Source organism: Syngnathus floridae, unplaced genomic scaffold (assembly GCF_059516105.1).
Source record: "Syngnathus floridae isolate MCC-2025c unplaced genomic scaffold, RoL_Sflo_1.0 HiC_scaffold_38, whole genome shotgun sequence".
In the NCBI taxonomy this organism is placed as follows: Eukaryota; Metazoa; Chordata; class Actinopteri; order Syngnathiformes; family Syngnathidae; genus Syngnathus; species Syngnathus floridae.
The window spans coordinates 168,603-196,057 of NW_028284067.1; the positions used below are offsets into that span (position 1 = coordinate 168,603).

General features: G+C 48.9%; 2 protein-coding genes and 2 long non-coding RNA genes across 4 annotated transcripts in view; all 4 read right to left on the reverse strand.

Annotated features, from left to right (window-relative positions):
- Positions 1-154: 154 nt before the first annotated feature.
- Positions 155-1,518, reverse strand: LOC148378550 (janus kinase and microtubule-interacting protein 3-like). Its single transcript, XM_088367849.1, has 4 exons — positions 1,476-1,518; positions 1,322-1,399; positions 1,032-1,265; positions 155-952 (listed from the first exon to the last, which is right to left on the reverse strand). The coding sequence occupies exons 1-4, from the start codon at positions 1,497-1,499 to the stop codon at positions 836-838; spliced, it is 453 nt and encodes a 150-aa protein (XP_088223975.1). The 5' UTR covers positions 1,500-1,518; the 3' UTR covers positions 155-835.
- Positions 1,519-7,341: 5,823 nt separating this feature from the next.
- LOC148378551 (uncharacterized) lies at positions 7,342-9,615 on the reverse strand. Its single transcript, XR_015855794.1, has 3 exons — positions 9,291-9,615; positions 9,102-9,178; positions 7,342-8,634 (listed from the first exon to the last, which is right to left on the reverse strand). It is a non-coding gene; the product is annotated as an uncharacterized LOC148378551 (long non-coding RNA).
- A 5,890-nt stretch (positions 9,616-15,505) lies between these two features.
- The window catches only part of LOC148378552 (uncharacterized), a 42,064-nt gene continuing 30,114 nt past the window's right edge, over positions 15,506-27,455 (reverse strand). Inside the window, exons 4-6 of the long non-coding RNA XR_015855801.1 lie at positions 17,632-17,802; positions 17,431-17,508; positions 15,506-15,594 (exon numbers count right to left, since the gene is read on the reverse strand). This is a non-coding gene — a long non-coding RNA (uncharacterized LOC148378552). The remainder of the gene's footprint in view (positions 15,595-17,430; positions 17,509-17,631; positions 17,803-27,455) is intronic.
- LOC148378553 (janus kinase and microtubule-interacting protein 3-like) lies at positions 20,996-25,501 on the reverse strand. The gene is made up of 12 exons (XM_088367792.1): positions 24,121-25,501; positions 23,880-23,984; positions 23,424-23,735; positions 23,141-23,203; positions 22,956-23,054; positions 22,770-22,866; positions 22,633-22,688; positions 22,447-22,512; positions 22,317-22,385; positions 22,163-22,240; positions 21,873-22,106; positions 20,996-21,793 (listed from the first exon to the last, which is right to left on the reverse strand). Exons 3-12 carry the CDS (start codon positions 23,490-23,492, stop codon positions 21,677-21,679), a joined length of 948 nt encoding a protein of 315 aa, XP_088223918.1. The 5' UTR covers positions 23,493-23,735; positions 23,880-23,984; positions 24,121-25,501; the 3' UTR covers positions 20,996-21,676.

The following is a 27,455-nucleotide window of genomic DNA, read 5'->3' on the forward strand; positions in this document are numbered from 1 at the left end:
CATCCTACTTTGTGGAATTTCACCACATGCGCTTTTGACCAAAATACCAAATTGAACTCAAGTGAAGCCAACACGCACAACCCCCCCCCCCCCCCCCCCCCACACACACACACACACACAAATGTTGATATGAACATAAAAGAGCCGCATGCGGTTCGGGAGTTGCGGCTTGGCCAAACCTGTACTATACAACTTTATTTGTATAAAATTTTCACAACAGCTGTCACACAAACAAAGCGGGAAAAACCGAAGACGTGCGTGTTCCGCCCACGCTGGATTTATTTGCACCTTTGAAAAGACACCGTATTGCCGCAGATGTGGCAAAGAGTACTTTTGGGCATCTGAGACGGAAGGATGTCCAAAGCATCACGTCACCTGCTCTGGTAGGCATGGTGGTGGGACGTTGAGGTCAACCGCTTTGGGGTTGGCTGACTCTTTGATCGCAGGATGCCACACACTTGAAGACAGAAGCAGAAAAGCAGAGCTAAATGCAAAATGTACTCACCGGTGACTCCAATTTTTTTCCCCCCTGAAGAAACAGCTGGACGGGTGGCCCCGGCTGGCCAGTGGGACTCTTGTTATTCTGACCCTTTTTAGTGCGCGTTTGGGGCAACAACCGTTTTTTGTGGCGCTCTCTTCTGGTTCAAAAGTGCCCTGCATGTGAATTTGCTTTTCCTGCCTTCTGATTGGATGAGCGCCGGTGTGACGCGGTGCCTCTGTCACCGTGGCGGGGGGTATACGTTGGCATCGGAGCGTCTGCCAACGTCTGAGACCGGCTGGCAGTGTATCGGAGGTGTCGAGTGCGGTGCCGCTGGAGCTCACTCACCAGCTGGTGTTAGGGCCACAGAATGAAGGCCAAGGAGAAGAATAGAAAGAGAAAGAGAAACTTCTCCTCCAATTGTTTGATTTGTCTCTTCTGAGCTTCGATGAATTCTTTCAGCTCTTTGTTCCTCTAGGACGGACAAATGGAAAGTGGCATTCAAAAGCCAGTAAGCGTGCAAGTAAGTGCCGGGCTGGCTTTGGGCCCTTACCTGTTGCGCGCTGTGCAGCAGATCCATTCTCTCTTGGAGGATGCAAGCGTCGCGCTCCCTCAACTCGCACATCAGGGCTCGCTTCCATTGGTCTACGGCGCTCCTAAGCTCTTCTCTCTGATCCGCCGTCAGCACGTCATTCACGCCAGCGTGGCTGGCTTTTTCGCCGTCCGTGGCGGGGCAGTCCCGCTGCGGTAGCGCCTCGTACAACATGGCCTCCAGCTCCAGGATCCTCTGGGCCGCAATCCTCGTCCATCAGTGGTCCGGCGGGAGATTTGAGGGCGGCTTACCTTATGAGCCTGGTCCATGGAACACTTCCTGAAGTCCAACTCTTCATCCAGGTAGCCCTTCTGCTTGCAGAACATATCCTAGCACAGCTCAAGGTCAGAATTGTTGGGGCACATTGCCGGAGTTCCCCTTGGCTGATGTCGCGTGTCTGTCTACCTTCTCACTTTCAATGTCCAACATCTTCTGTTGAAGTGCTGACTTGGTCTCTTTGATGTATTCTAACCACTGAGGAAAGGCTGCTGTCACATAAGCAGAATGCGAGAGCGTGCGTGGACGTGCGCGTTACCTTCTCGGCTAGGGTGAGAAGGGTCCTGGCGTGAATCACGACCACCTGCTCCTCGTTGGTGAGATTCTGCAAGAGCCCAAAGGCACAGCGTCAACAAGCTTCTTTCAGCGCAAAGCCTTCCAAAAGTCACATTTGAGCCGCCGAGTCTCGTGGAGTGCGAACATAAGGAGTTCGACATACACTTACGGCGTTATAGCCCAGGATGTCCAGCTTCTTCATCAGATCACTGATGACGATGTCCGGGGGAAAGGCGCAAGGAGCAATGTAAGGTGTTCTGGGACCTCGGGTTAAGGTTAGGGTTGCGAGGGACGCCTTACATACGCTCACGCCCTCGGCCTCGCAGTAGATCTGCAAAGGGCTGAGGCCGTCTGGGAAACGGACTTGCAGAAACTTCAAGACGGGGGAGCGCCACTCCCTCTCCTGAAAGGCAGAGGCATGCATCCGTCCGTCCGTCCGTCCGTCCGTCCGTCACATCTCTGGCCTCAACACGCTTGTGCGAGTCTTCCCACCTCCAGCTCCAGGATGCGGAACTCAAGCAGTTCGTTTTGGTCTCGGATATCCTGGATGTGCTCTTTCAGACGCGCTTCTTCCGCCTCCATCCGCCTGACCTGAAAAGACAGTCAGACCTCATCTGCGGGGCTTCCCGACAGGTGTGACGCCAAGCGACTCCGCCCAGCGCCTTTCTTTCCGTCACCTTTTCGGCCAACTGCTGATTGCTCTGACGCAGCAGCTGCTTCTCCTCCACCCACTTGACATTCTAGAAGAGACAAACGCGTGGACAGCTTTGGAATGTTGTGTCATTTTCATCCACAAATTCTTTGGTTGACTGGAAAATGACATTTGCTTTTCTCCGCATTTTCCCAGCCACGTTCGGGGGGGGGGGGGGGGGGGTTGGTCCAGTAATGCCAGACGGATGAGTGACTGAAGAATGTAGCTATTTTGTCTGAGAAAAAGGTGTGCTCATTGATGAGCTTACCTGTCCTTGTTGCTTCAGCGCTGACTCCAGATCTGCTACTCTGCTTTGATAGTGACCCATTTCTACCATCAGCTTTTCTCTGGTCTGAAAGGAGGAGGAGGGAGGCTCCTCCTCCTCCTTTCAGACCAGAGAACACCCGAGGCTGGGTGAGAACGGGGAGGCTGCGACCCGGCCGGGGGTTGCGGGAAGGGGCGCCACCTTGATCTCCTTCTCGGCGTCGTAGTCCCCTTTCGCTGGTCTGGGCTAGCAGAGCGTAGGCTCGTTGCAGCGCTTGATATTCTTGCGTCAGCTGGCGGTAGCGAAGCTCCGCCTCTTCATGCACACACCAATGCAACACAGCACTAGTACCAGAATCAGTCAGACCGGCGACAAAGCACCCGCGACGCAAAGACGAGTCCGATTCCAGGCTGAAGAGGAATGTTTGGTGCCAATACGCTGGCAGAAATGGCGGGCTACCTCTTCGGGTTCCGTGTCGGGGGTTCTGTCGGTGTGAAAAGACAAGGACGATCCGTCCGAGTCCACCAACACGTCTTCGTCGTAGCCGTAAAATGTTTCGATGACCTGCGGGCGCGGAAGCGAACATCTCTCTGAACAAACTGAAGCGACACCTCACGATGAATCGACGAGAGGAACGATAGCGAGAAAAAGGCCATTTCATCTTGCGCAACACCAAGCAGCCGCAAACAAACAGACTCACCTTGCAGGACCTCACGCTTTGTTCCTCCTCAGAGATTCTCGACGTCGGTATCGTAGCAGCAAATCTCTCTCCTGTCGACACAAATAATCCGCCTTTGAGATTCTTTGGATGCAAAGGGAACGAACGGCTCCGGCGCAGAAACAAACGCGACTCACAATGACATTTCTGACATGAGCTCCTGTCTCCAGAGCCTGAAAAACACGTCACCGGCGATGATTGGAGGGACGCTCGTCTTTTCCAAAAGTGACAACTACAGGGTGTGTCAGGGTTTTCCAGATTATCTTTATCGTATCATTGTGTTGCTTTGACTTTGACTGCGACCTGTAATAAATAATATTATTTATCCCTTATTTATCCCTATCGCTTATCCCTTCCTACACAAAGTCGTAAAACACCCCTTGCTATGTTTTGACTAGAGGTCAAGGGCTTCCTCTATTCAATCCACTCTTACACCCACCCTGTTTCTCTTAATTAAAATGCTCGTGCAGGAGCCGAGAGTCAGACTTCATTCGTACAACGGATGGACTCTCCACCTGCAGGTGTCCAAAAGAACTTACTTGTCTCCCGTGTGGTTCTTGCAAAATAAGTTGGAGCGAGCGCAACTCTAACAGGGTGCATTTTGCCACTAGCTGCCTACGGACAATGACGTCGCGCTCGCGGCTCATGGTTGACGGGCTGAGCAGCCGGGCAAGTCCGTCGTTTTCAGCGCACAGCGAGTGGCAAAGGCGCTGACAAAACGGGAGCTTTGAGCTGCTGAAAACGGCAAAACAAGTCTAAAGCGTGTTCAAACGCGTGCGCACAATGCTCCTGCTTGAAAGGTCGGAATTTAAGGGGCCAATTTTTTGGATGGCGGCCGCCGGCCAAGCTTTGGACGGAAAAGGTTTCCTGGCGACAGCGAGCGAGCGCGGCGCTGCCGTACGTGCACCGAGTCGCCTGCCTGAAGACCTTGGACAAGTCGTCGATGATGTGCCGCTGCTCCACAACTTGAAGGAACTCCATTTCACCGTCCTGCTGGCCGCAACCGCGGTCCAGGTCATTGAGCGAACTAGGCCTTCTCTGTGGAACACAAATGCAGTGGACTCTGTTGGCACGCCGCCGTTGTCCGCGTCGACTTACCAAGCTTGCCATCTCCTCGTTCTCCTGGGTGACAAAGCGCACTTTGTTTTCAAGGCGACACAGCACCAGCGAGAGTTCTTCATTCTTCCTGCTCAGGCGTTTGTTTTTGTACAGGAGTGGCAGAAACTGGCTTTCTGTTTCTCTCAGTCGCTTTAGCTGCAAGCATGAAGTGCGGGATGTGAAAGACGCACAACACGCGGGCCAGAACGTATCCATTCCTTTTGCATCGGTTTGAACGGAATCGTGGCTTTGGCTCCCAATAAAAGACATCTACCAGGCAACCGACTCGCTGCGCCGCTCAACTAATAAGCAAGCGCAATGGGTGCCTCGCTGGATGGCGCGCATCAAACGTAGCGCAAACCTTCAAGCGTGCCGTCAATAAATTACCAGTTCATTGCGCTCTTCAGAAAGCAGGGCGTTTCGATCCTCCAGTTTCCTGATGACTGCGCTGAGCTCAGCGATTTTCAGATGAAACCGTCGCGTGTCCCGATCCTCCTGAGACTGAAAACGCCCCGCAACACACACACACAAGCACTCGTTCAAAGTTCAAAACTGTTTTTGTGCTACCTTCCTCCAGCAACGAACTAAGTCATGCGTACTGCAAGTGTGTGATGAGGTGGCTTACGCAATGAAGAGGATTGCTAGTAGCGGCGTTGACCCCACTTCCAGGGTAGTTTAGGCCCGCCCTTTGGGAATCCCTCAGGGCAGCGATCTGCTGCTCGGCAGCCTGAGTCTGCAGCTGAAGGCGGTGGACGTGGCCGGCCCCAGGGCTTCATCCAAAACACTAACCGCTCTGTCTTTCAGCTTGATCTCATCCGTCTGGATGTACAAACGGGGAGCGCTCAGGCAGGCGGGCAAACTCATTTGCCAGAATTGTGACAAAAACAAAGAGAGCAACCGGCCAATTTTTTTCTTGAATCGACTAGAACACCTTTGCTGTGACAAAAGCGAAGCGAGCAACCGGACATTTTCTTCTTGTGAAATAGAATAGAATGCCTTAGGTGTCATTGCACTGCAGGTATACAACGAAATTGGGAACATAGCCACGCACCGCGCATCTGATCAGTCCTACCAGTCGGCGGATCTCCCTCTCGCAGTCTCTCTTGGTTCGGCTCAGCTCCTCCCGATGCTGGTGATGAGCCGATCGGAGCTCGGCCGCTCGGGACTGCCAGGCCTGCTGGGCCGCTGCCAGGGCTTCTTCCGCGCTCCTGGTGGAGGCGACACCGCTCGGTCTCCCGACACCGCCGCGTCTCCTCCACCTCCGCCAGCAAAGCGCCCCCCCTCCTCACCTGAGCAGACATTGCGCCACACCGGGCCGTTGAGACCGCAACGGAGCGCCGCGACGCTTACTGGGGACAAGCTACACAATACGGTAGCGGCCGCATCGAAGCCCGACGTGGCGTGCGGATAGTCAGACACGGATAGAGCGGATCACCTTGTCCATGGAGCCGTCCCTCAGGCTGAGGACCAAGGCATTCAGTCGCTGGATCTCTCCATCTTTGATTTTGATCACTCTCATCAGCTCCATTTCATGCTGCCGCAGTAATGTCTCCCTGGTAATGGCTAACTCTTTCTGCTTCTCCTCATGGAGTTTGCTTTTGAGTTCCGTCATGGCGGCGGTGGCACGGTGGTGCTCCGCCCGCAGGTCCTGACTTCTCTCTCTCTCCAGACAGCTGACCTGACATGACTTAGACTTAGACAAACTTTATTGTCATCTTGTCTGCACATGGTGCATACAAAACGAAATTCCGTTGCATACGTCTTACAACAAAGTAGTGATATTGCAGTTGAATAGAAGTAACATATCCTATGAAAATATATATATATACATATATACTATATATATATATATATATATATATATATATATATATATATATATATATATATATATATATATATATATAAAATAAGTATAAAGTGCAGCAGTGATAATTATGCAATAGTGCAAGTAGGCAAAACAGTATTCAAGAGTGTGCAGAGGAATGCTAAACCATGTATTAAACTTCTATTTAAAGGGTTTATACAAGTTCAGTAAAGTTGGTAGTGCGAGATAGTGCAAGATAGAGGTCCGTAGTGTCATAAAGTACAGTTCTGTGAATGTGTGATGCAGAGTTCAGTTTAGAGCTCAACAGTTCTAGTGTTCAACAGTCTGATGACAGCAGGGAAAAAGCTGTTGCAGAACCTGGTGGACCTGCAGCGGATGCTGCAAACCTCTTCCCAGAGGGCAGCAGGGAGAACAGTCCATGGTGGGGGTGTGATGGGTCATTGATGATGTTACGGGCACGGGACATGCAGCGCTGAGATGAAATGTCCTGAATGGAGGGAAGAGGAGCCCCTATGATCCTCTCTGCTGTCCTCACCACTCTCCTCACGTTCTTCCAATCGGAGGCGGTGCAGCCTCCACACCACACAGAGAGACAGCTTGTCAGAATGCTCTCTATGGTGCTCCTGTAGAACGTCCTCATGATGGGTGGGGGCAGGTGGGCTCTCCTCATCCTCCGCAGGAAGTACAAGCGCTTCTGTGCCCTCTTGACCAGTGCCGTAGTGTTCATAGTCCAGGTGAGGTCTTCTGTGATGTGGACCCCCAGGAATTTGGTGGTGCTGACCACCTCCACAGCTGAGCTGTTGATGATCAGTGGAGCGTGGTGAGGCTGTTTTTTCCTGAAGTCGACGATGATCTCCTTCATCTTCTCCTCATTCAGGATCAGGCTGTTTTCTCTGCACCAGCCCACCAGCTGCTCCACCTCCTCTCTGTAGTCCAGGTCGTTGTTGTCTCTGATGAGCCCCACCACCGTTGTGTCGTCTGCTGACTTCACGATGTGATTGGTGGTGAACCTGAGGACGCAGTCGTGTGTCATCAGGGTGCACAGCAGGGGGCTCAGGACGCAGCCCTGAAGGGAGCCTGTGCTGAGGGTGATGACATCAGAGGTGTTCTGTCCGACCCGGACTGACTGAGGTCTGTTGGTGAGGAAGTCTAGCAGCCAGTTGCGAAGGGGGGTGTTGAAGCCCAGGTGTTCCAATTTTCCTACCAGATGCTGTGGGATGATGGTGTTAAACGCTGAGCTGAAGTCCAGGAACAGCCTCCGCACATGGGTGTTCTTCTCCTCCAGGTGAGCCAGGCTCAGGTGAAGAACGGAGGAGATGGCGTCCTGAGTGGAGCGGTTTTGCCGGTCGGCAAACTGGAACGGGTCAAATAATAGGGGGAGTCTGGAAACGATGTGACCTTTAAGCAGCCTTTCGAAGCACTTCATCATAACCGGAGTCAGTGCAACAGGCCGGTAATCATTAAATGAGGTGATTTGAGGTTTCTTCGGCACCGGAATGATGGAGGCAGTCTTAAAGCACGCCGGCACTGTGGCTTGGCCCAGCGAGGTGTTAAAAATGTCTGTGATGACCCCAGCCAGATGACTTGCACATTCCCTGAACACACGCCCAGGAATGTTGTCGGGGCCAGGGGCCTTACAGGGGTTGACTCTCCTCAGGGTCTTCAACACATGTCTGCGGAGTCAAGGCAGAGTACCTCCTCTTCCTGATGGGGGACAGTTTTAACTGCTGGAGTGCCGTTTAGTGCCTCGAACCTCCCAAAGAAGTTATTTAGACCATTTAGAAAGTCAGCATCAACTACACCCACCGGGGGGGGGGAGGGTGAGTTGTAGTCTGTAATCGCCCGTATGCCTTGCCACATACTCCTGATGTTTTTGACGTCGTGGAAACGATCCTGAAATTTTCGACTGCGGTCTCGCTTCGCTATCCTGATGGCACGGTTCAAGTTGGCTCTCGCTGTCCTCAGTGTCTCCTTGTCGCCAGACTTGAAGGCAGAGTTCCGCGCTCGTAGCGTTTGACGTACCTCCTCAGTCATCCAGGGTCGTTGGTTGCCCCGGGTGATGATATTCTTAGTGGTGCTGACGTCCTCGGTGCATTTGTTGATGTAGGCTGACACAGTCATGGCACACGCATGTCTAATCTACATCGGGAAAACTGGGAGGGAGGGAGGCAGGCAGGGAGGCAGGCAGGGAGGCAGGCAGGGAGGCAGGCAGTGTCTGTCTGTTGAGGTTTTCACCTTGTTCTTCTCCTGCTGAAGTTCTAACTGGACGTCCATCAGTTTGGTTCTCAGCTCGTCATTGGCGGCCTGAAGGGCGTCCGTTCGCTCCGCCTTGGCCCGCCCTGCCGGAGCTCGTTTGGACATCTCTTACTCGAGTCTCGCCCGGTCGTCAGTCAGAGATCACAACATTTGTACCTGGAGAGCACAAACGCAGCGCTGTTTTCCACTGGCTTCGAACTCAACTTCAATCGGTACCGTAACTTACAACATCATAAACATAGAACTAGCTTGACTTATTCATTGAATAAATGCATTTGGTTCTTCAAAACTGCATCACGCAACATAGCGTGACCGAGACGGCCGTTATCCACCTGCGTGAAGTTATTTGGTGAAATGAATGAGATGTTTAAGACACCATCGTTCTGTCTCTATGTAGATGAAGGTAAATAATCGATTGCTGAAGGTCCAAAGGTGTTGTGATAAACAAATAAACATATTAGTGATTAGTGACATATTTGTGATAAACATATTAGGCAGGATAATCACATATGTTAACGTGACTGCCCACACTGTATTTATTTATGGTTATTTGTTAAATCGAGTACTGTTAGACATGAAATAGGAAGTGTTTAACATAAATGGAAGACGAAAGGGGTACTCACCATTGTAGCTCCTGCTGGTCAATGATACGAGCCTCTTCTTGCAGTGGAAAACATACAGCCAACAAACACCGTGGAACCTAAAGGAATGAAATTAAACATTAACATTTAGCCTCAACCAACATTCACAGATACAACGCAACGCAAACTACACAAACGTAAATCTTTTTAAACACAATGAGTTGTACTTACCGTGTACGCTCTAGACGGTCCACTTGCAAGCGGAAAATAAAGATATTTCTGTTGATAATCGTCGTGTTTGTATCCGGTGTCTCGCTCAAGGCCATTGCGCCCACAGATTTGAATTTTGGCGAGAGTTCAGCCTATTGACGTCATTTCCGCGGTGTAATACCCGCATATCTGAAACGGCAAAGTTAAGAGTAGAGTTAAATAAAGTTTTTAGTCAACGCAATAATTTACAACCGTTGACCAGTCGAAATAATCGTCGAAATTTGGCGTCTGTGGCTGGAAGCAGACGCCGAGTTCGACATTCCTCCCAAACGCCACACTCCCTCGCTTTTCAGGGCTAAAAAAAAACAGTTGTAATTACCTTGTACGCTCTAGACGGTCAAGTTGCAAGCTGAAAACAAAAATATTTGCCTTGTTAGTCATCGTGTTACTAACAGCTGTGTCTTGTTTGCCAGAACTGCCGCTTTCCTACTTCCTGTTGCAAGCCACGCCCACGGATTATAATTTTGCCGTGAGTTCCGCCTATTGACGTCATGTCCGCGTCACATGACTGCGACGTAATATTATCTAAAACTGTTTGTGCGGTATTGTGTTGTTCTGTGCGGTATTGTGTTATTCTGTGCGGCGTCGTGTTGTTCTGTGCGGCGTCGTGTTGTTCAGTGCGACGTCGTGTTGTTCAGTGCGGCATGGTGTTGTTCAGTGCGGCATGGTGTTGTTCAGTGCGGCATGGTGTTGTTCAGTGCGGCATAATGTTGTTCAGTGCGGCATAATGTTGTTCAGTGCGGCATGGTGTTGTTCAGTGCGGCATGGTGTTGTTCAGTGCGGCATGGTGTTGTTCAGTGCGGCATAATGTTGTTCAGTGCGCCATAATGTTGTTCAGTGCGGCATGGTGTTGTTCAGTGCGGGATGGTGTTGTTCAGTGCAGGATGGTGTTGTTCAGTGCGGCATGGTGTTGTTCAATGCGGCATGGTGTTGTTCAGTGCGGGATGGTGTTGTTCAGTGCGGCATGGTGTTGTTCAGTGCGGCATAATGTTGTTCAGTGCGGCATGGTGTTGTTCAGTGCGGCATGGTGTTGTTCAGTGCGGCATGGTGTTGTTCAGTGCGGCATGGTGTTGTTCAGTGCGGAATGGTGTTGTTCAGTGCGGCATGGTGTTGTTCAGTCCGGGATGGTGTTGTTCAATGCGGGATCGTGTTGTTCAGTGCGGGGTGGTGTTGTTCAGTGCGGGATGGTGTTGTTCAGTGCGGCATGGTGTTGTTCAATGCGGCATGGTGTTGTTCAGTGCGGGATGGTGTTGTTCATTGCGGCATGGTGTTGTTCAGTGCGGCATGGTGTTGTTCAGTGCGGCATGGTGTTGTTCAGTGCGGCATGGTGTTGTTCAGTGCGGCATAATGTTGTTCAGTGCGGCATGGTGTTGTTCAGTGTGGAAAGGTGTTGTTCAGTGCAGGATGGTGTTGTTCAGTGCGGCATGGTGTTGTTCAATGCAGGATCGTGTTGTTCAGTGCAGCATAATGTTGTTCAGTGCAGCATGGTGTTGTTCAGTGCGGCATGGTGTTGTTCAATGCGGCATGGTGTTGTTCACTGCGGGATGGTGTTGTTCAATGCGGGATCGTGTTGTTCAGTGCGGCATAATGTTGTTCAGTGCAGCATGGTGTTGTTCAGTGCGGCATGGTGTTGTTCAGTGCGACATAATGTTGTTTAGTGCGGCATAATGTTGTTCAGTGCGGCATAATGTTGTTCAGTGCGGCATGGTGTTGTTCAGTGCGGCATGGTGTTGTTCAGTGCGGCATGGTGTTGTTCAGTGCAGGATGGTGTTGTTCAGTGCGGCATGGTGTTGTTCAATGCGGCATGGTGTTGTTCAGTGCGGGATGGTGTTGTTCAGTGCAGGATGGTGTTGTTCAGTGCGGCATGGTGTTGTTCAGTGCGGAATGGTGTTGTTCAGTGCGGCATGGTGTTGTTCAGTGCGGCATGGTGTTGTTCAGTGCAGGATGGTGTTGTTCAATGTGGGATCGTGTTGTTCAGTGCGACATGGTGTTGTTCAGTGCGGCATGGTGTTGTTCAGTGCGGCATAATGTTGTTCAGTGCGGCATGGTGTTGTTCAGTGCGGCATGGTGTTGTTCAGTGCGGCATGGTGTTGTTCAGTGCGGCATGGTGTTGTTCAGTGCGGCATAATGTTGTCCAGTGCGCCATAATGTTGTTCAGTGCGGCATGGTGTTGTTTAGTGCGGGATGGTGTTGTTCAGTGCAGGATGGTGTTGTTCAGTGCGGCATGGTGTTGTTCAATGCGGCATGGTGTTGTTCAGTGCGGGATGGTGTTGTTCAGTGCGGCATGGTGTTGTTCAGTGCGGCATAATGTTGTTCAGTGCGGCATGGTGTTGTTCAGTGCGGCATGGTGTTGTTCAGTGCGGCATGGTGTTGTTCAGTGCGGCATGGTGTTGTTCAGTGCGGAATGGTGTTGTTCAGTGCGGCATGGTGTTGTTCAGTGCGGGATGGTGTTGTTCAATGCGGGATCGTGTTGTTCAGTGCGGGGTGGTGTTGTTCAGTGCAGGATGGTGTTGTTCAGTGCAGGATGGTGTTGTTCAGTGCGGCATGGTGTTGTTCAATGCAGGATCGTGTTGTTCAGTGCAGCATAATGTTGTTCAGTGCAGCATGGTGTTGTTCAGTGCGGCATGGTGTTGTTCAATGCGGCATGGTGTTGTTCAGTGCGGGATGGTGTTGTTCAGTGCGGCATGGTGTTTTTCAGTGCGGCATAATGTTGTTCAGTGCGGCATGGTGTTGTTCAGTGCGGCATGGTGTTGTTCAGTGCAGGATGGTGTTGTTCAGTGCGGCATGGTGTTGTTCAATGCAGGATCGTGTTGTTCAGTGCAGCATAATGTTGTTCAGTGCAGCATGGTGTTGTTCAGTGCGGCATGGTGTTGTTCAATGCGGCATGGTGTTGTTCACTGCGGGATGGTGTTGTTCAATGCGGGATCGTGTTGTTCAGTGCGGCATAATGTTGTTCAGTGCAGCATGGTGTTGTTCAGTGCGGCATGGTGTTGTTCAGTGCGACATAATGTTGTTTAGTGCGGCATAATGTTGTTCAGTGCGGCATAATGTTGTTCAGTGCGGCATGGTGTTGTTCAGTGCGGCATGGTGTTGTTCAGTGCGGCATGGTGTTGTTCAGTGCAGGATGGTGTTGTTCAGTGCGGCATGGTGTTGTTTAATGCGGCATGGTGTTGTTCAGTGCGGGATGGTGTTGTTCAGTGCAGGATGGTGTCGTTCAGTGCGGCATGGTGTTGTTCAGTGCGGAATGGTGTTGTTCAGTGCGGCATGGTGTTGTTCAGTGCGGCATGGTGTTGTTCAGTGCAGGATGGTGTTGTTCAATGCGGGATCGTGTTGTTCAGTGCGGCATGGTGTTGTTCAGTGCGGCATGGTGTTGTTCAGTGCGGCATAATGTTGTTCAGTGCGGCATGGTGTTGTTCAGTGCGGCATGGTGTTGTTCAGTGCGGCATGGTGTTGTTCAGTGCGGCATGGTGTTGTTCAGTGCGGCATAATGTTGTCCAGTGCGCCATAATGTTGTTCAGTGCGGCATGGTGTTGTTTAGTGCGGGATGGTGTTGTTCAGTGCAGGATGGTGTTGTTCAGTGCGGCATGGTGTTGTTCAATGCGGCATGGTGTTGTTCAGTGCGGGATGGTGTTGTTCAGTGCGGCATGGTGTTGTTCAGTGCGGCATAATGTTGTTCAGTGCGGCATGGTGTTGTTCAGTGCGGCATGGTGTTGTTCAGTGCGGCATGGTGTTGTTCAGTGCGGCATGGTGTTGTTCAGTGCGGAATGGTGTTGTCCAGTGCGGCATGGTGTTGTTCAGTGCGGGATGGTGTTCAATGCGGGATCGTGTTGTTCAGTGCGGGGTGGTGGTGTTCAGTGCAGGATGGTGTTGTTCAGTGCAGGATGGTGTTGTTCAGTGCGGCATGGTGTTGTTCAATGCAGGATCGTGTTGTTCAGTGCAGCATAATGTTGTTCAGTGCAGCATGGTGTTGTTCAGTGCGGCATGGTGTTGTTCAATGCGGCATGGTGTTGTTCAGTGCGGGATGGTGTTGTTCAGTGCGGCATGGTGTTTTTCAGTGCGGCATAATGTTGTTCAGTGCGGCATGGTGTTGTTCAGTGCGGCATGGTGTTGTTCAGTGCGACATAATGTTGTTCAGTGCGGCATAATGTTGTTCAGTGCGGCATGGTGTTGTTCAGTGCGGCATGGTGTTGTTCAGTGCGGCATGGTGTTGTTCAGTGCGGCATGGTGTTGTTCAGTGCAGGATGGTGTTGTTCAGTGCAGGATGGTGTTGTTCAATGCGGCATGGTGTTGTTCAGTGCGGGATGGTGTTGTTCAGTGCAGGATGGTGTTGTGCAGTGCGGCATGGTGTTGTTCAGTGCGGAATGGTGTTGTTCAGTGCGGCATGGTGTTGTTCAGTGCGGCATGGTGTTGTTCAGTGCAGGATGGTGTTGTTCAATGCGGGATGGTGTTGTTCAGTGCGGGATGGTGTTGTTCAGTGCAGGATGGTGTTGTTCAGTGCGGCATGGTGTTGTTCAATGCGGCATGGTGTTGTTCAGTGCAGGATGGTGTTGTTCAGTGCGGCATGGTGTTGTTCAATGCGGCATGGTGTTGTTCGGTGCGGCATGGTGTTGTTCAGTGCGGCATGGTGTTGTTCAGTGCGGCATGGTGTTGTTCAGTGCAGCGTAATGTTGTTCAGTGCGGCATGGTGTTGTTCAGTGCGGAATGGTGTTGTTCAGTGCGGCATGGTGTTGTTCAGTGCAGGATGGTGTTGTTCAGTGCGGCATGGTGTTGCTCAGTGCGGCATGGTGTTGTTCAGTGCGGGATGGTGTTGTTCATTGCGGCATGGTGTTGTTCAGTGCGGCATGGTGTTGTTCAGTGCGGCATGGTGTTGTTCAGTGCGGCATAATGTTGTTCAGTGCGCCATAATGTTGTTCAGTGCGGCATGGTGTTGTTCAGTGCGGGATGGTGTTGTTCAGTGCAGGATGGTGTTGTTCAGTGCGGCATGGTGTTGTTCAGTGCGGCATGGTGTTGTTCAGTGCGGCATAATGTTGTTCAGTGCGGCATAATGTTGTTCAGTGCGGGATGGTGTTGTTCATTGCGGCATGGTGTTGTTCAGTGCGGCATGGTGTTGTTCAGTGCGGCATGGTGTTGTTCAGTGCGGGATGGTGTTGTTCAGTGCAGGATGGTGTTGTTCAGTGCGGCATGGTGTTGTTCAGTGCGGCATGGTGTTGTTCATTTCGGCATAATGTTGTTCAGTGCGGCATAATGTTGTTTAGTGCGGCATGGTGTTGTTCAGTGCGGGATGGTGTTGTTCAGTGCGTTATAATGTTGTTCAGTGCGGCATGGTGTTGTTCAGTGCGGCATGGTGTTGTTCAGTGCGGCATGTTGTTGTTCAGTGCGGCATAATGTTGTTCAGTGCGGCATAATGTTGTTCAGTGCGGCATGGTGTTGTTCAGTGCGGGATGGTGTTGTTCAGTGCGGGATGGTGTTGTTCAGTGCGGCATGGTGTTCAATGCGGAATGGTGTTGTTCAGTGCAGGATGGTGTTGTTCAGTGCGGCATGGTGTTGTTCAGTGCGGCATAATGTTGTTCAGTGCGGCATGGTGTTGTTCAGTGCGGCATGGTGTTGTTCAGTGCGGCATGGTGTTGTTCAGTGCGGCATCATGTTGTTCAGTGCGGCATGGTGTTGTTCAGTGCGGCATGGTGTTGTTCAGTGCGGCATAATGTTCAGTGCGGCATAATGTTATTCAGTGCGGCATGGTGTTGTTCAGTGCGGGATGGTGTTGTTCAGTGCAGGATGGTGTTGTTCAGTGCGGCATGGTGTTCAGTGCGGGATGGTGTCTTTCAGTGCGGCATGGTGTCGTTCAGTGCGGCATGGTGTCTTTCAGTGCGGCATGGTGTCGTTCAGTGAGGCATGGTGTATTTCAGTGCGGCATGGTGTTGTTTAGTGCGGCATGGTGTTGTTCAGTGCGGGATGGTGTTGTTCAGTGTGGCATGGTGTTCAGTGCGGCATGGTGTTGTTCAGTGCGGTATCGTGTTGTTCAGTGCGGTATCGTGTTTCTCAGTGCGGTATCGTGTTGTTCAGTGCAGTATCGTTGTGTTGTTCGTATTGTGTTTAACACTTAGCCTCTAACACTTAGCCTCTAACACTTAGCCTCTAGCATCTAGAAGGTAAATAAATAGGAAGGAAGGACTCACCGGTGACGTCTTCGCCCACGTCCAAGCGTTGTACTTTGTATTTTCATCCTTCTGACAGTGGAAAACATAGCCAACAAACACCGTGGAACCTAAACGAATGAAAGAAAACTATCATTTGGCCACAACCAACATTCACAGATACAACACAATGTGACGTGCGGGGTTGAGGTTAAAGGTTGAGTGAAGGGCCCTCGTTTTAAACTACTTTTTTGAAAAGGATTGGGAACAAGTAAGACGTATTTAATTTATTTAATGGGAAGTAGTAAGAGCTATTGAATTTAATCTATGTATTATATTCTATTGTATTGTATTCTGTTGTATTCTTTTGGATTGTATTCACACTAACCCCACTAAAACTTCAGCCCACAAAAACTCGCCTCTGGCGCCTAGCCTCTGGCACTTAGCCTCTAACACTTAGCCTTTAACACTTAGCCTTTAACACTTAGCCTTTAACACTTAGCCTAGAAGGTGAATAAATAGGGTTAAAGGTTGAGTGAAGGGACCTCGTTTTAAACTACTTTTTTGTAAAGGAGTGGGAACAAGTAAGACGTATTTAATTTATTTAATGGGAAGTAGTAAGACTTATTAAATTTATTTAATCTACTTTTCTTCCCAGGCAAAATTTGATGTGCTGCAATTCCAAATTTCCAAAGTGAATGAAGGAATGAAGTCCTTTAAATTATGATTTTGTATAAATACTAGGCATTAACACAAAATCGACGGCACAAAATGGGCAGACTTTACTTGTTTGAAAAGGACTGGTTACAAGACAGACTTTTTTAATTTATTTAATGGGAAGAAGACTTATTTAGTTTAATTGATCTATTTTTGTTCCCTGCCAAAATTCGATTTGCTGCAATTCCAAATTTCCAAAGTGAATGAAGGAAAGAAGTCGTTTAAATTATGATTTTGTTTAAATACTAGGCATAGACACAAAATCTACGGCACAAAATGGGCAGACTTTACTTGTTTGAAGAGGACTGGTTACAAGACAGACTTTTCTGATTTATTTAATGGGAAGAGGACTTATTTAGTTTATTTAATCTATTTTTGTTCCCTGGCAAAATTGGATTTGCTGAAATTGTATTTTGCCAAATCTCGATTTGAGACCTGATAGGAAGTATTAAACGCTTAGTTAAATCAATACAAGTTGGTAAGAAGAGCGAGTAATGTTGGTTGAACCGATGAATGAAGGTTGAAAGCAATTTAAATTATGACTTTGTATAAATACTAGATATTAACAGAACATCTACTGCGCAAAATGGGCAGAGTTTACTTGTTTGAGAAGGAGTGGCTTATTCAAAACTAAGATTTATGTAATCTGTTTGTTCCCAGGCAAAATTGGATGTGATGCAATTCCAAATTTCACCACATGATGGTGCCCAATTTTGACTTCATAGGACATATTAAACACTTAGCTTGTTATTATGTTCAAGGTAATCAGATTTGTTTATCATTCTAATGGCCTCTTCAAAACTATTCTGGATTACTACTTTGGATCTATTCTACATTACTTGGCAACAACATACTCTGTAACAGATTAGGCAGTATAATCACATATGTTAACTTGAGAGTGCCCACACTCAATCTACTTATCGTGATGTGTTAAATCAATTACTGTTAGACATTATTTGTCTGATAATCTACCAAATCTTTGAATTGAAGAATTTGTGATTTAATTAATAGCTTGCTCAGGGTAATCAGACTTGTATATAATTCTAATGGCCTTCTTTTGAAAACTATTCTGAATTACAACTTTGGATCTTATATTACTTTGCAACAATCTACTCCGTGACAGATTAGGCAGTATAATCACATATGTTAACTTCAGTGCCCACACTGTATTTATTTATGGTTATTTGTTAAATCAAGTACTGTTAGACATGAAATAGGAAGTGTTTAACATAAATGTTATGGCTACTCACCATTGTAGCTCGCTCCTGGTCAATGATACGAGCCTCTTCTTGCAGTGAAAAACTTGCAGCCAACAAACACCGTGGAACCTAAAGGAATGAAATTAAACATTAACATTTCGCCTCGACCAATTTTCACACGTACAACGCAACGCGGCTACACTTCTGCTATTACAAATGTAAATCTCCTTAAACACAATGAGTGTTACTTACCGTGTACGCTCTAGACGGTCCAGTTGCAAGCAGAAAATAAAGATATTTCTGTTGATAATCGTCGCTGCTCAGTGGCTCACGGCCATCGCGCCAACAGATTTGAATTTTGGCGGAGGTTCGGGCAATTACGTCATATCCGCGGCATTTGACTGCGACGTAATACCCGCTTATCTGAAACGGCAGTTAAAAGTAGAGTTACATCAAGTTTTCTTGGAACCTAAACGAATGAAAGAAAACTATCATTTGGCCACAACCAACATTCACAGATACAACACAACGTGCGGGGTTGAGGTTAAAGATTGAGTGAAGGGCCCTCGTTTTAAACTACTGTTTTGAAAAGGAGTGGGAACAAGTAAGACGTATTTAATTTATTTAATGGGAAGTAGTAAGACTTATTAAATTTATTTAATCTACTTTTCTTCCCAGGCAAAATTTGATGTGCTGCAATTCCAAATTTCCAAAGTGAATGAAGGAATGAAGTCCTTTAAATTATGATTTTGTATAAATACTAGGCATTAACACAAAATCGACGGCACAAAATGGGCAGACTTTACTTGTTTGAAAAGGACTGGTTACAAGACAGACTTTTTTAATTTATTTAATGGGAAGAAGACTTATTTAGTTTAATTGATCTATTTTTGTTCCCTGCCAAAATTCGATTTGCTGCAATTCCAAATTTCCAAAGTGAATGAAGGAAAGAAGTCGTTTAAATTATGATTTTGTTTAAATACTAGGCATAGTCACAAAATCTACGGCACAAAATGGGCAGACTTTACTTGTTTGAAGAGGACTGGTTACAAGACAGACTTTTCTGATTTATTTAATGGGAAGAGGACTTATTTAGTTTATTTAATCTATTTTTGTTCCCTGGCAAAATTGGATTTGCTGAAATTGTATTTTGCCAAATCTCGATTTGAGACCTGATAGGAAGTATTAAACGCTTAGTTAAATCAATACAAGTTGGTAAGAAGAGCGAGTAATGTTGGTTGAACCGATGAATGAAGGTTGAAAGCAATTTAAATTATGACTTTGTATAAATACTAGATATTAACAGAACATCTACTGCGCAAAATGGGCAGAGTTTACTTGTTTGAGAAGGAGTGGCTTATTCAAAACTAAGATTTATGTAATCTGTTTGTTCCCAGGCAAAATTGGATGTGATGCAATTCCAAATTTCACCACATGATGGTGCCCAATTTTGACTTCATAGGACATATTAAACACTTAGCTTGTTATTATGTTCAAGGTAATCAGATTTGTTTATCATTCTAATGGCCTCTTCAAAACTATTCTGGATTACTACTTTGGATCTATTCTACATTACTTGGCAACAACATACTCTGTAACAGATTAGGCAGTATAATCACATAGGTTAACTTGAGAGTGCCCACACTCAATCTACTTATCGTGATGTGTTAAATCAATTACTGTTAGACATTATTTGTCTGATAATCTACCAAATCTTTGAATTGAAGAATTTGTGATTTAATTAATAGCTTGTTCGGGGTAATCAGACTTGTATATAATTCTAATGGCCTTCTTTTGAAAACTATTCTGAATTACAACTTTGGATCTTATATTACTTTGCAACAATCTACTCGGTGACAGATTAGGCAGTATAATCACATATGTTAACTTCAGTGCCCACACTGTATTTATTTATGGTTATTTGTTAAATCAAGTACTGTTAGACATGAAATAGGAAGTGTTTAACATAAATGTTATGGCTACTCACCATTGTAGCTCGCTCCTGGTCAATGATATGAGCCTCTTCTTGCAGTGGAAAACTTGCAGCCAACAAACACCGTGGAACCTAAAGGAATGAAATTAAACATTAACATTTCGCCCGGACCAACATTCACACGTACAACGCAACGCGGCTACACTTCTGCTATTACAAACGTAAATCTCCTTAAACACAACGAGTGTTACTTACCGTGTACGCTCTAGGCAAAATTGGATGTGATGCAATTCCAAATCTATCTGAAACGGCAGTTAAAAGTAGAGTTACATCAAGTTTTCTTTTTTAATCAACACAATCATTTACAACCGTTGACCAGAAAGAATCGTCGAAATTCGACGTCCCCCACAAACGCCACGCTCACTCGCTTTTCAGGGCAACAAAAGTACTTCTTTTTAAAAACGATGAGTTGTACTTACCGTGTACGCTCTGGACGGTCCAGTTGCAAGCAGAAAATAAAAATATTTCTCTTGTTAGTCGTATGTTACCATCCGCTGTGTCTTTGTCAACATCGCCGCCATTTTCCTACTTCCTGCTGCGAGCCACGCCCACGGATTTAAATTTGGGCGGAAGCTCTTTCCATTGGCGTCGTTTTCGCGTATAGCAAATCCGATTGGTTGGGAAGGGGGCACGGTTATGCAGCCGAGGAGTCCTGTGATCGGTGGGATGTAAAGTAGGCGTCGACGTCACGTCCGCGTCACGTGACCACGACGTGGCAGACGTCAAATAGCAACCGCTGTTTTGTTTAGTAGACTTACAGTTGTTATGCATTGACATAATGGCGCACACACCAAATAGATTTAAATAAATTAAATAATTCTTCTGCCCACTCTCTTTTAAACAAGTTAACTCTCCCCGCGGATTTGAATTCCGGCGAAAGTTACGCCCATCGACGTCACGTATGTCACGTGACCACGACGTGGCAGATGTCATATAGCAACCGCTGTTTTGTTTAGTAGATTTACAGTTGTTATGCATTGGCATAATGGTGTGCACTCAAAATAGATTTAAATAAATTAAATATTTCTTCTGCCTACTCCCTTTTAAACAAGTTAACTCTGCCCACGTCCATTGACGTCTTGTCTGCGTCACGTGACCACGACGTAGCGACGTCATATAGTAACCGCTGTTTTGACCAGTAGACTTAGTTATTATGCGTTGACATAATGGCGCACTGGTTAGCATGGCCACCTCTTAAGCATGATGATGCGGGTTCGACGCCTGATCAATGTTAGCATGGAGTGAGCTGAAGTGCATGGCGCTGAAGATTTGAATCTTTGAAATGCGCTGAGGTCTGACATATCAGGCAGAATGGTTTGCCATCACGTTCAACAAAAAATAGAAACTTTCCCACTCTGATTAAAACGTCCTGTGTTCATCTACGTATTTTCGTTTTGCTGTGCATCTTTTCCCTGCCATTTCGAGAGCCCAATTGACACTCATAGTTTAAAGAAATGTGTTTGCCCATCCTACTTTGTGGAATTTCACCACATGCGCTTTTGACCAAAATACCAAATTGAACTCAAGTGAAGCCAACACGCACAACCCCCCCCCCCCCCCCCCCCCCCCCCCACACACACACACACACAAATGTTGATATGAACATAAAAGAGCCGCATGCGGTTCGGGAGTTGCGGCTTGGCCAAACCTGTACTATACAACTTTATTTGTATAAAATTTTCACAACAGCTGTCACACAAACAAAGCGGGAAAAACCGAAGACGTGCGTGTTCCGCCCACGCTGGATTTATTTGCACCTTTGAAAAGACACCGTATTGCCGCAGATGTGGCAAAGAGTACTTTTGGGCATCTGAGACGGAAGGATGTCCAAAGCATCACGTCACCTGCTCTGGTAGGCATGGTGGTGGGACGTTGAGGTCAACCGCTTTGGGGTTGGCTGACTCTTTGATCGCAGGATGCCACACACTTGAAGACAGAAGCAGAAAAGCAGAGCTAAATGCAAAATGTACTCACCGGTGACTCCAATTTTTTTCCCCCCTGAAGAAACAGCTGGACGGGTGGCCCCGGCTGGCCAGTGGGACTCTTGTTATTCTGACCCTTTTTAGTGCGCGTTTGGGGCAACAACCGTTTTTTGTGGCGCTCTCTTCTGGTTCAAAAGTGCCCTGCATGTGAATTTGCTTTTCCTGCCTTCTGATTGGATGAGCGCCGGTGTGACGCGGTGCCTCTGTCACCGTGGCGGGGGGTATACGTTGGCATCGGAGCGTCTGCCAACGTCTGAGACCGGCTGGCAGTGTATCGGAGGTGTCGAGTGCGGTGCCGCTGGAGCTCACTCACCAGCTGGTGTTAGGGCCACAGAATGAAGGCCAAGGAGAAGAATAGAAAGAGAAAGAGAAACTTCTCCTCCAATTGTTTGATTTGTCTCTTCTGAGCTTCGATGAATTCTTTCAGCTCTTTGTTCCTCTAGGACGGACAAATGGAAAGTGGCATTCAAAAGCCAGTAAGCGTGCAAGTAAGTGCCGGGCTGGCTTTGGGCCCTTACCTGTTGCGCGCTGTGCAGCAGATCCATTCTCTCTTGGAGGATGCAAGCGTCGCGCTCCCTCAACTCGCACATCAGGGCTCGCTTCCATTGGTCTACGGCGCTCCTAAGCTCTTCTCTCTGATCCGCCGTCAGCACGTCATTCACGCCAGCGTGGCTGGCTTTTTCGCCGTCCGTGGCGGGGCAGTCCCGCTGCGGTAGCGCCTCGTACAACATGGCCTCCAGCTCCAGGATCCTCTGGGCCGCAATCCTCGTCCATCAGTGGTCCGGCGGGAGATTTGAGGGCGGCTTACCTTATGAGCCTGGTCCATGGAACACTTCCTGAAGTCCAACTCTTCATCCAGGTAGCCCTTCTGCTTGCAGAACATATCCTAGCACAGCTCAAGGTCAGAATTGTTGGGGCACATTGCCGGAGTTCCCCTTGGCTGATGTCGCGTGTCTGTCTACCTTCTCACTTTCAATGTCCAACATCTTCTGTTGAAGTGCTGACTTGGTCTCTTTGATGTATTCTAACCACTGAGGAAAGGCTGCTGTCACATAAGCAGAATGCGAGAGCGTGCGTGGACGTGCGCGTTACCTTCTCGGCTAGGGTGAGAAGGGTCCTGGCGTGAATCACGACCACCTGCTCCTCGTTGGTGAGATTCTGCAAGAGCCCAAAGGCACAGCGTCAACAAGCTTCTTTCAGCGCAAAGCCTTCCAAAAGTCACATTTGAGCCGCCGAGTCTCGTGGAGTGCGAACATAAGGAGTTCGACATACACTTACGGCGTTATAGCCCAGGATGTCCAGCTTCTTCATCAGATCACTGATGACGATGTCCGGGGGAAAGGCGCAAGGAGCAATGTAAGGTGTTCTGGGACCTCGGGTTAAGGTTAGGGTTGCGAGGGACGCCTTACATACGCTCACGCCCTCGGCCTCGCAGTAGATCTGCAAAGGGCTGAGGCCGTCTGGGAAACGGACTTGCAGAAACTTCAAGACGGGGGAGCGCCACTCCCTCTCCTGAAAGGCAGAGGCATGCATCCGTCCGTCCGTCCGTCCGTCCGTCCGTCACATCTCTGGCCTCAACACGCTTGTGCGAGTCTTCCCACCTCCAGCTCCAGGATGCGGAACTCAAGCAGTTCGTTTTGGTCTCGGATATCCTGGATGTGCTCTTTCAGACGCGCTTCTTCCGCCTCCATCCGCCTGACCTGAAAAGACAGTCAGACCTCATCTGCGGGGCTTCCCGACAGGTGTGACGCCAAGCGACTCCGCCCAGCGCCTTTCTTTCCGTCACCTTTTCGGCCAACTGCTGATTGCTCTGACGCAGCAGCTGCTTCTCCTCCACCCACTTGACATTCTAGAAGAGACAAACGCGTGGACAGCTTTGGAATGTTGTGTCATTTTCATCCACAAATTCTTTGGTTGACTGGAAAATGACATTTGCTTTTCTCCGCATTTTCCCAGCCACGTTCGGGGGGGGGGGGGGGGGGGGTTGGTCCAGTAATGCCAGACGGATGAGTGACTGAAGAATGTAGCTATTTTGTCTGAGAAAAAGGTGTGCTCATTGATGAGCTTACCTGTCCTTGTTGCTTCAGCGCTGACTCCAGATCTGCTACTCTGCTTTGATAGTGACCCATTTCTACCATCAGCTTTTCTCTGGTCTGAAAGGAGGAGGAGGGAGGCTCCTCCTCCTCCTTTCAGACCAGAGAACACCCGAGGCTGGGTGAGAACGGGGAGGCTGCGACCCGGCCGGGGGTTGCGGGAAGGGGCGCCACCTTGATCTCCTTCTCGGCGTCGTAGTCCCCTTTCGCTGGTCTGGGCTAGCAGAGCGTAGGCTCGTTGCAGCGCTTGATATTCTTGCGTCAGCTGGCGGTAGCGAAGCTCCGCCTCTTCATGCACACACCAATGCAACACAGCACTAGTACCAGAATCAGTCAGACCGGCGACAAAGCACCCGCGACGCAAAGACGAGTCCGATTCCAGGCTGAAGAGGAATGTTTGGTGCCAATACGCTGGCAGAAATGGCGGGCTACCTCTTCGGGTTCCGTGTCGGGGGTTCTGTCGGTGTGAAAAGACAAGGACGATCCGTCCGAGTCCACCAACACGTCTTCGTCGTAGCCGTAAAATGTTTCGATGACCTGCGGGCGCGGAAGCGAACATCTCTCTGAACAAACTGAAGCGACACCTCACGATGAATCGACGAGAGGAACGATAGCGAGAAAAAGGCCATTTCATCTTGCGCAACACCAAGCAGCCGCAAACAAACAGACTCACCTTGCAGGACCTCACGCTTTGTTCCTCCTCAGAGATTCTCGACGTCGGTATCGTAGCAGCAAATCTCTCTCCTGTCGACACAAATAATCCGCCTTTGAGATTCTTTGGATGCAAAGGGAACGAACGGCTCCGGCGCAGAAACAAACGCGACTCACAATGACATTTCTGACATGAGCTCCTGTCTCCAGAGCCTGAAAAACACGTCACCGGCGATGATTGGAGGGACGCTCGTCTTTTCCAAAAGTGACAACTACAGGGTGTGTCAGGGTTTTCCAGATTATCTTTATCGTATCATTGTGTTGCTTTGACTTTGACTGCGACCTGTAATAAATAATATTATTTATCCCTTATTTATCCCTATCGCTTATCCCTTCCTACACAAAGTCGTAAAACACCCCTTGCTATGTTTTGACTAGAGGTCAAGGGCTTCCTCTATTCAATCCACTCTTACACCCACCCTGTTTCTCTTAATTAAAATGCTCGTGCAGGAGCCGAGAGTCAGACTTCATTCGTACAACGGATGGACTCTCCACCTGCAGGTGTCCAAAAGAACTTACTTGTCTCCCGTGTGGTTCTTGCAAAATAAGTTGGAGCGAGCGCAACTCTAACAGGGTGCATTTTGCCACTAGCTGCCTACGGACAATGACGTCGCGCTCGCGGCTCATGGTTGACGGGCTGAGCAGCCGGGCAAGTCCGTCGTTTTCAGCGCACAGCGAGTGGCAAAGGCGCTGACAAAACGGGAGCTTTGAGCTGCTGAAAACGGCAAAACAAGTCTAAAGCGTGTTCAAACGCGTGCGCACAATGCTCCTGCTTGAAAGGTCGGAATTTAAGGGGCCAATTTTTTGGATGGCGGCCGCCGGCCAAGCTTTGGACGGAAAAGGTTTCCTGGCGACAGCGAGCGAGCGCGGCGCTGCCGTACGTGCACCGAGTCGCCTGCCTGAATACCTTGGACAAGTCGTCGATGATGTGCCGCTGCTCCACAACTTGAAGGAACTCCATTTCACCGTCCTGCTGGCCGCAACCGCGGTCCAGGTCATTGAGCGAACTAGGCCTTCTCTGTGGAACACAAATGCAGTGGACTCTGTTGGCACGCCGCCGTTGTCCGCGTCGACTTACCAAGCTTGCCATCTCCTCGTTCTCCTGGGTGACAAAGCGCACTTTGTTTTCAAGGCGACACAGCACCAGCGAGAGTTCTTCATTCTTCCTGCTCAGGCGTTTGTTTTTGTACAGGAGTGGCAGAAACTGGCTTTCTGTTTCTCTCAGTCGCTTTAGCTGCAAGCATGAAGTGCGGGATGTGAAAGACGCACAACACGCGGGCCAGAACGTATCCATTCCTTTTGCATCGGTTTGAACGGAATCGTGGCTTTGGCTCCCAATAAAAGACATCTACCAGGCAACCGACTCGCTGCGCCGCTCAACTAATAAGCAAGCGCAATGGGTGCCTCGCTGGATGGCGCGCATCAAACGTAGCGCAAACCTTCAAGCGTGCCGTCAATAAATTACCAGTTCATTGCGCTCTTCAGAAAGCAGGGCGTTTCGATCCTCCAGTTTCCTGATGACTGCGCTGAGCTCAGCGATTTTCAGATGAAACCGTCGCGTGTCCCGATCCTCCTGAGACTGAAAACGCCCCGCAACACACACACACAAGCACTCGTTCAAAGTTCAAAACTGTTTTTGTGCTACCTTCCTCCAGCAACGAACTAAGTCATGCGTACTGCAAGTGTGTGATGAGGTGGCTTACGCAATGAAGAGGATTGCTAGTAGCGGCGTTGACCCCACTTCCAGGGTAGTTTAGGCCCGCCCTTTGGGAATCCCTCAGGGCAGCGATCTGCTGCTCGGCAGCCTGAGTCTGCAGCTGAAGGCGGTGGACGTGGCCGGCCCCAGGGCTTCATCCAAAACACTAACCGCTCTGTCTTTCAGCTTGATCTCATCCGTCTGGATGTACAAACGGGGAGCGCTCAGGCAGGCGGGCAAACTCATTTGCCAGAATTGTGACAAAAACAAAGAGAGCAACCGGCCAATTTTTTTCTTGAATCGACTAGAACACCTTTGCTGTGACAAAAGCGAAGCGAGCAACCGGACATTTTCTTCTTGTGAAATAGAATAGAATAGAATGCCTTAGGTGTCATTGCACTGCAGGTATACAACGAAATTGGGAACATAGCCACGCACCGCGCATCTGATCAGTCCTACCAGTCGGCGGATCTCCCTCTCGCAGTCTCTCTTGGTTCGGCTCAGCTCCTCCCGATGCTGGTGATGAGCCGATCGGAGCTCGGCCGCTCGGGACTGCCAGGCCTGCTGGGCCGCTGCCAGGGCTTCTTCCGCGCTCCTGGTGGAGGCGACACCGCTCGGTCTCCCGACACCGCCGCGTCTCCTCCACCTCCGCCAGCAAAGCGCCCCCCCTCCTCACCTGAGCAGACATTGCGCCACACCGGGCCGTTGAGACCGCAACGGAGCGCCGCGACGCTTACTGGGGACAAGCTACACAATACGGTAGCGGCCGCATCGAAGCCCGACGTGGCGTGCCGATAGTCAGACACGGATAGAGCGGATCACCTTGTCCATGGAGCCGTCCCTCAGGCTGAGGACCAAGGCATTCAGTCGCTGGATCTCTCCATCTTTGATTTTGATCACTCTCATCAGCTCCATTTCATGCTGCCGCAGTAATGTCTCCCTGGTAATGGCTAACTCTTTCTGCTTCTCCTCATGGAGTTTGCTTTTGAGTTCCGTCATGGCGGCGGTGGCACGGTGGTGCTCCGCCCGCAGGTCCTGACTTCTCTCTCTCTCCAGACAGCTGACCTGACATGACTTAGACTTAGACTTAGACAAACTTTATTGTCATCTTGTCTGCACATGGTGCATACAAAACGAAATTCCGTTGCATACGTCTTACAACAAAGTAGTGATATTGCAGTTGAATAGAAGTAACATACCCTATGAAAATATATATATATACATATATACTATATATATATATATATATATATATATATATATTAAAAATAAGTATAAAGTGCAGCAGTGATAATTATGCAATAGTGCAAGTAGGCAAAACAGTATTCAAGAGTGTGCAGAGGAATGCTAAACCATGTATTAAACTTCTATTTAAAGGGTTTATACAAGTTCAGTAAAGTTGGTAGTGCGAGATAGTGCAAGATAGAGGTCCGTAGTGTCATAAAGTACAGTTCTGTGAATGTGTGATGCAGAGTTCAGTTTAGAGCTCAACAGTTCTAGTGTTCAACAGTCTGATGACAGCAGGGAAAAAGCTGTTGCAGAACCTGGTGGACCTGCAGCGGATGCTGCAAACCTCTTCCCAGAGGGCAGCAGGGAGAACA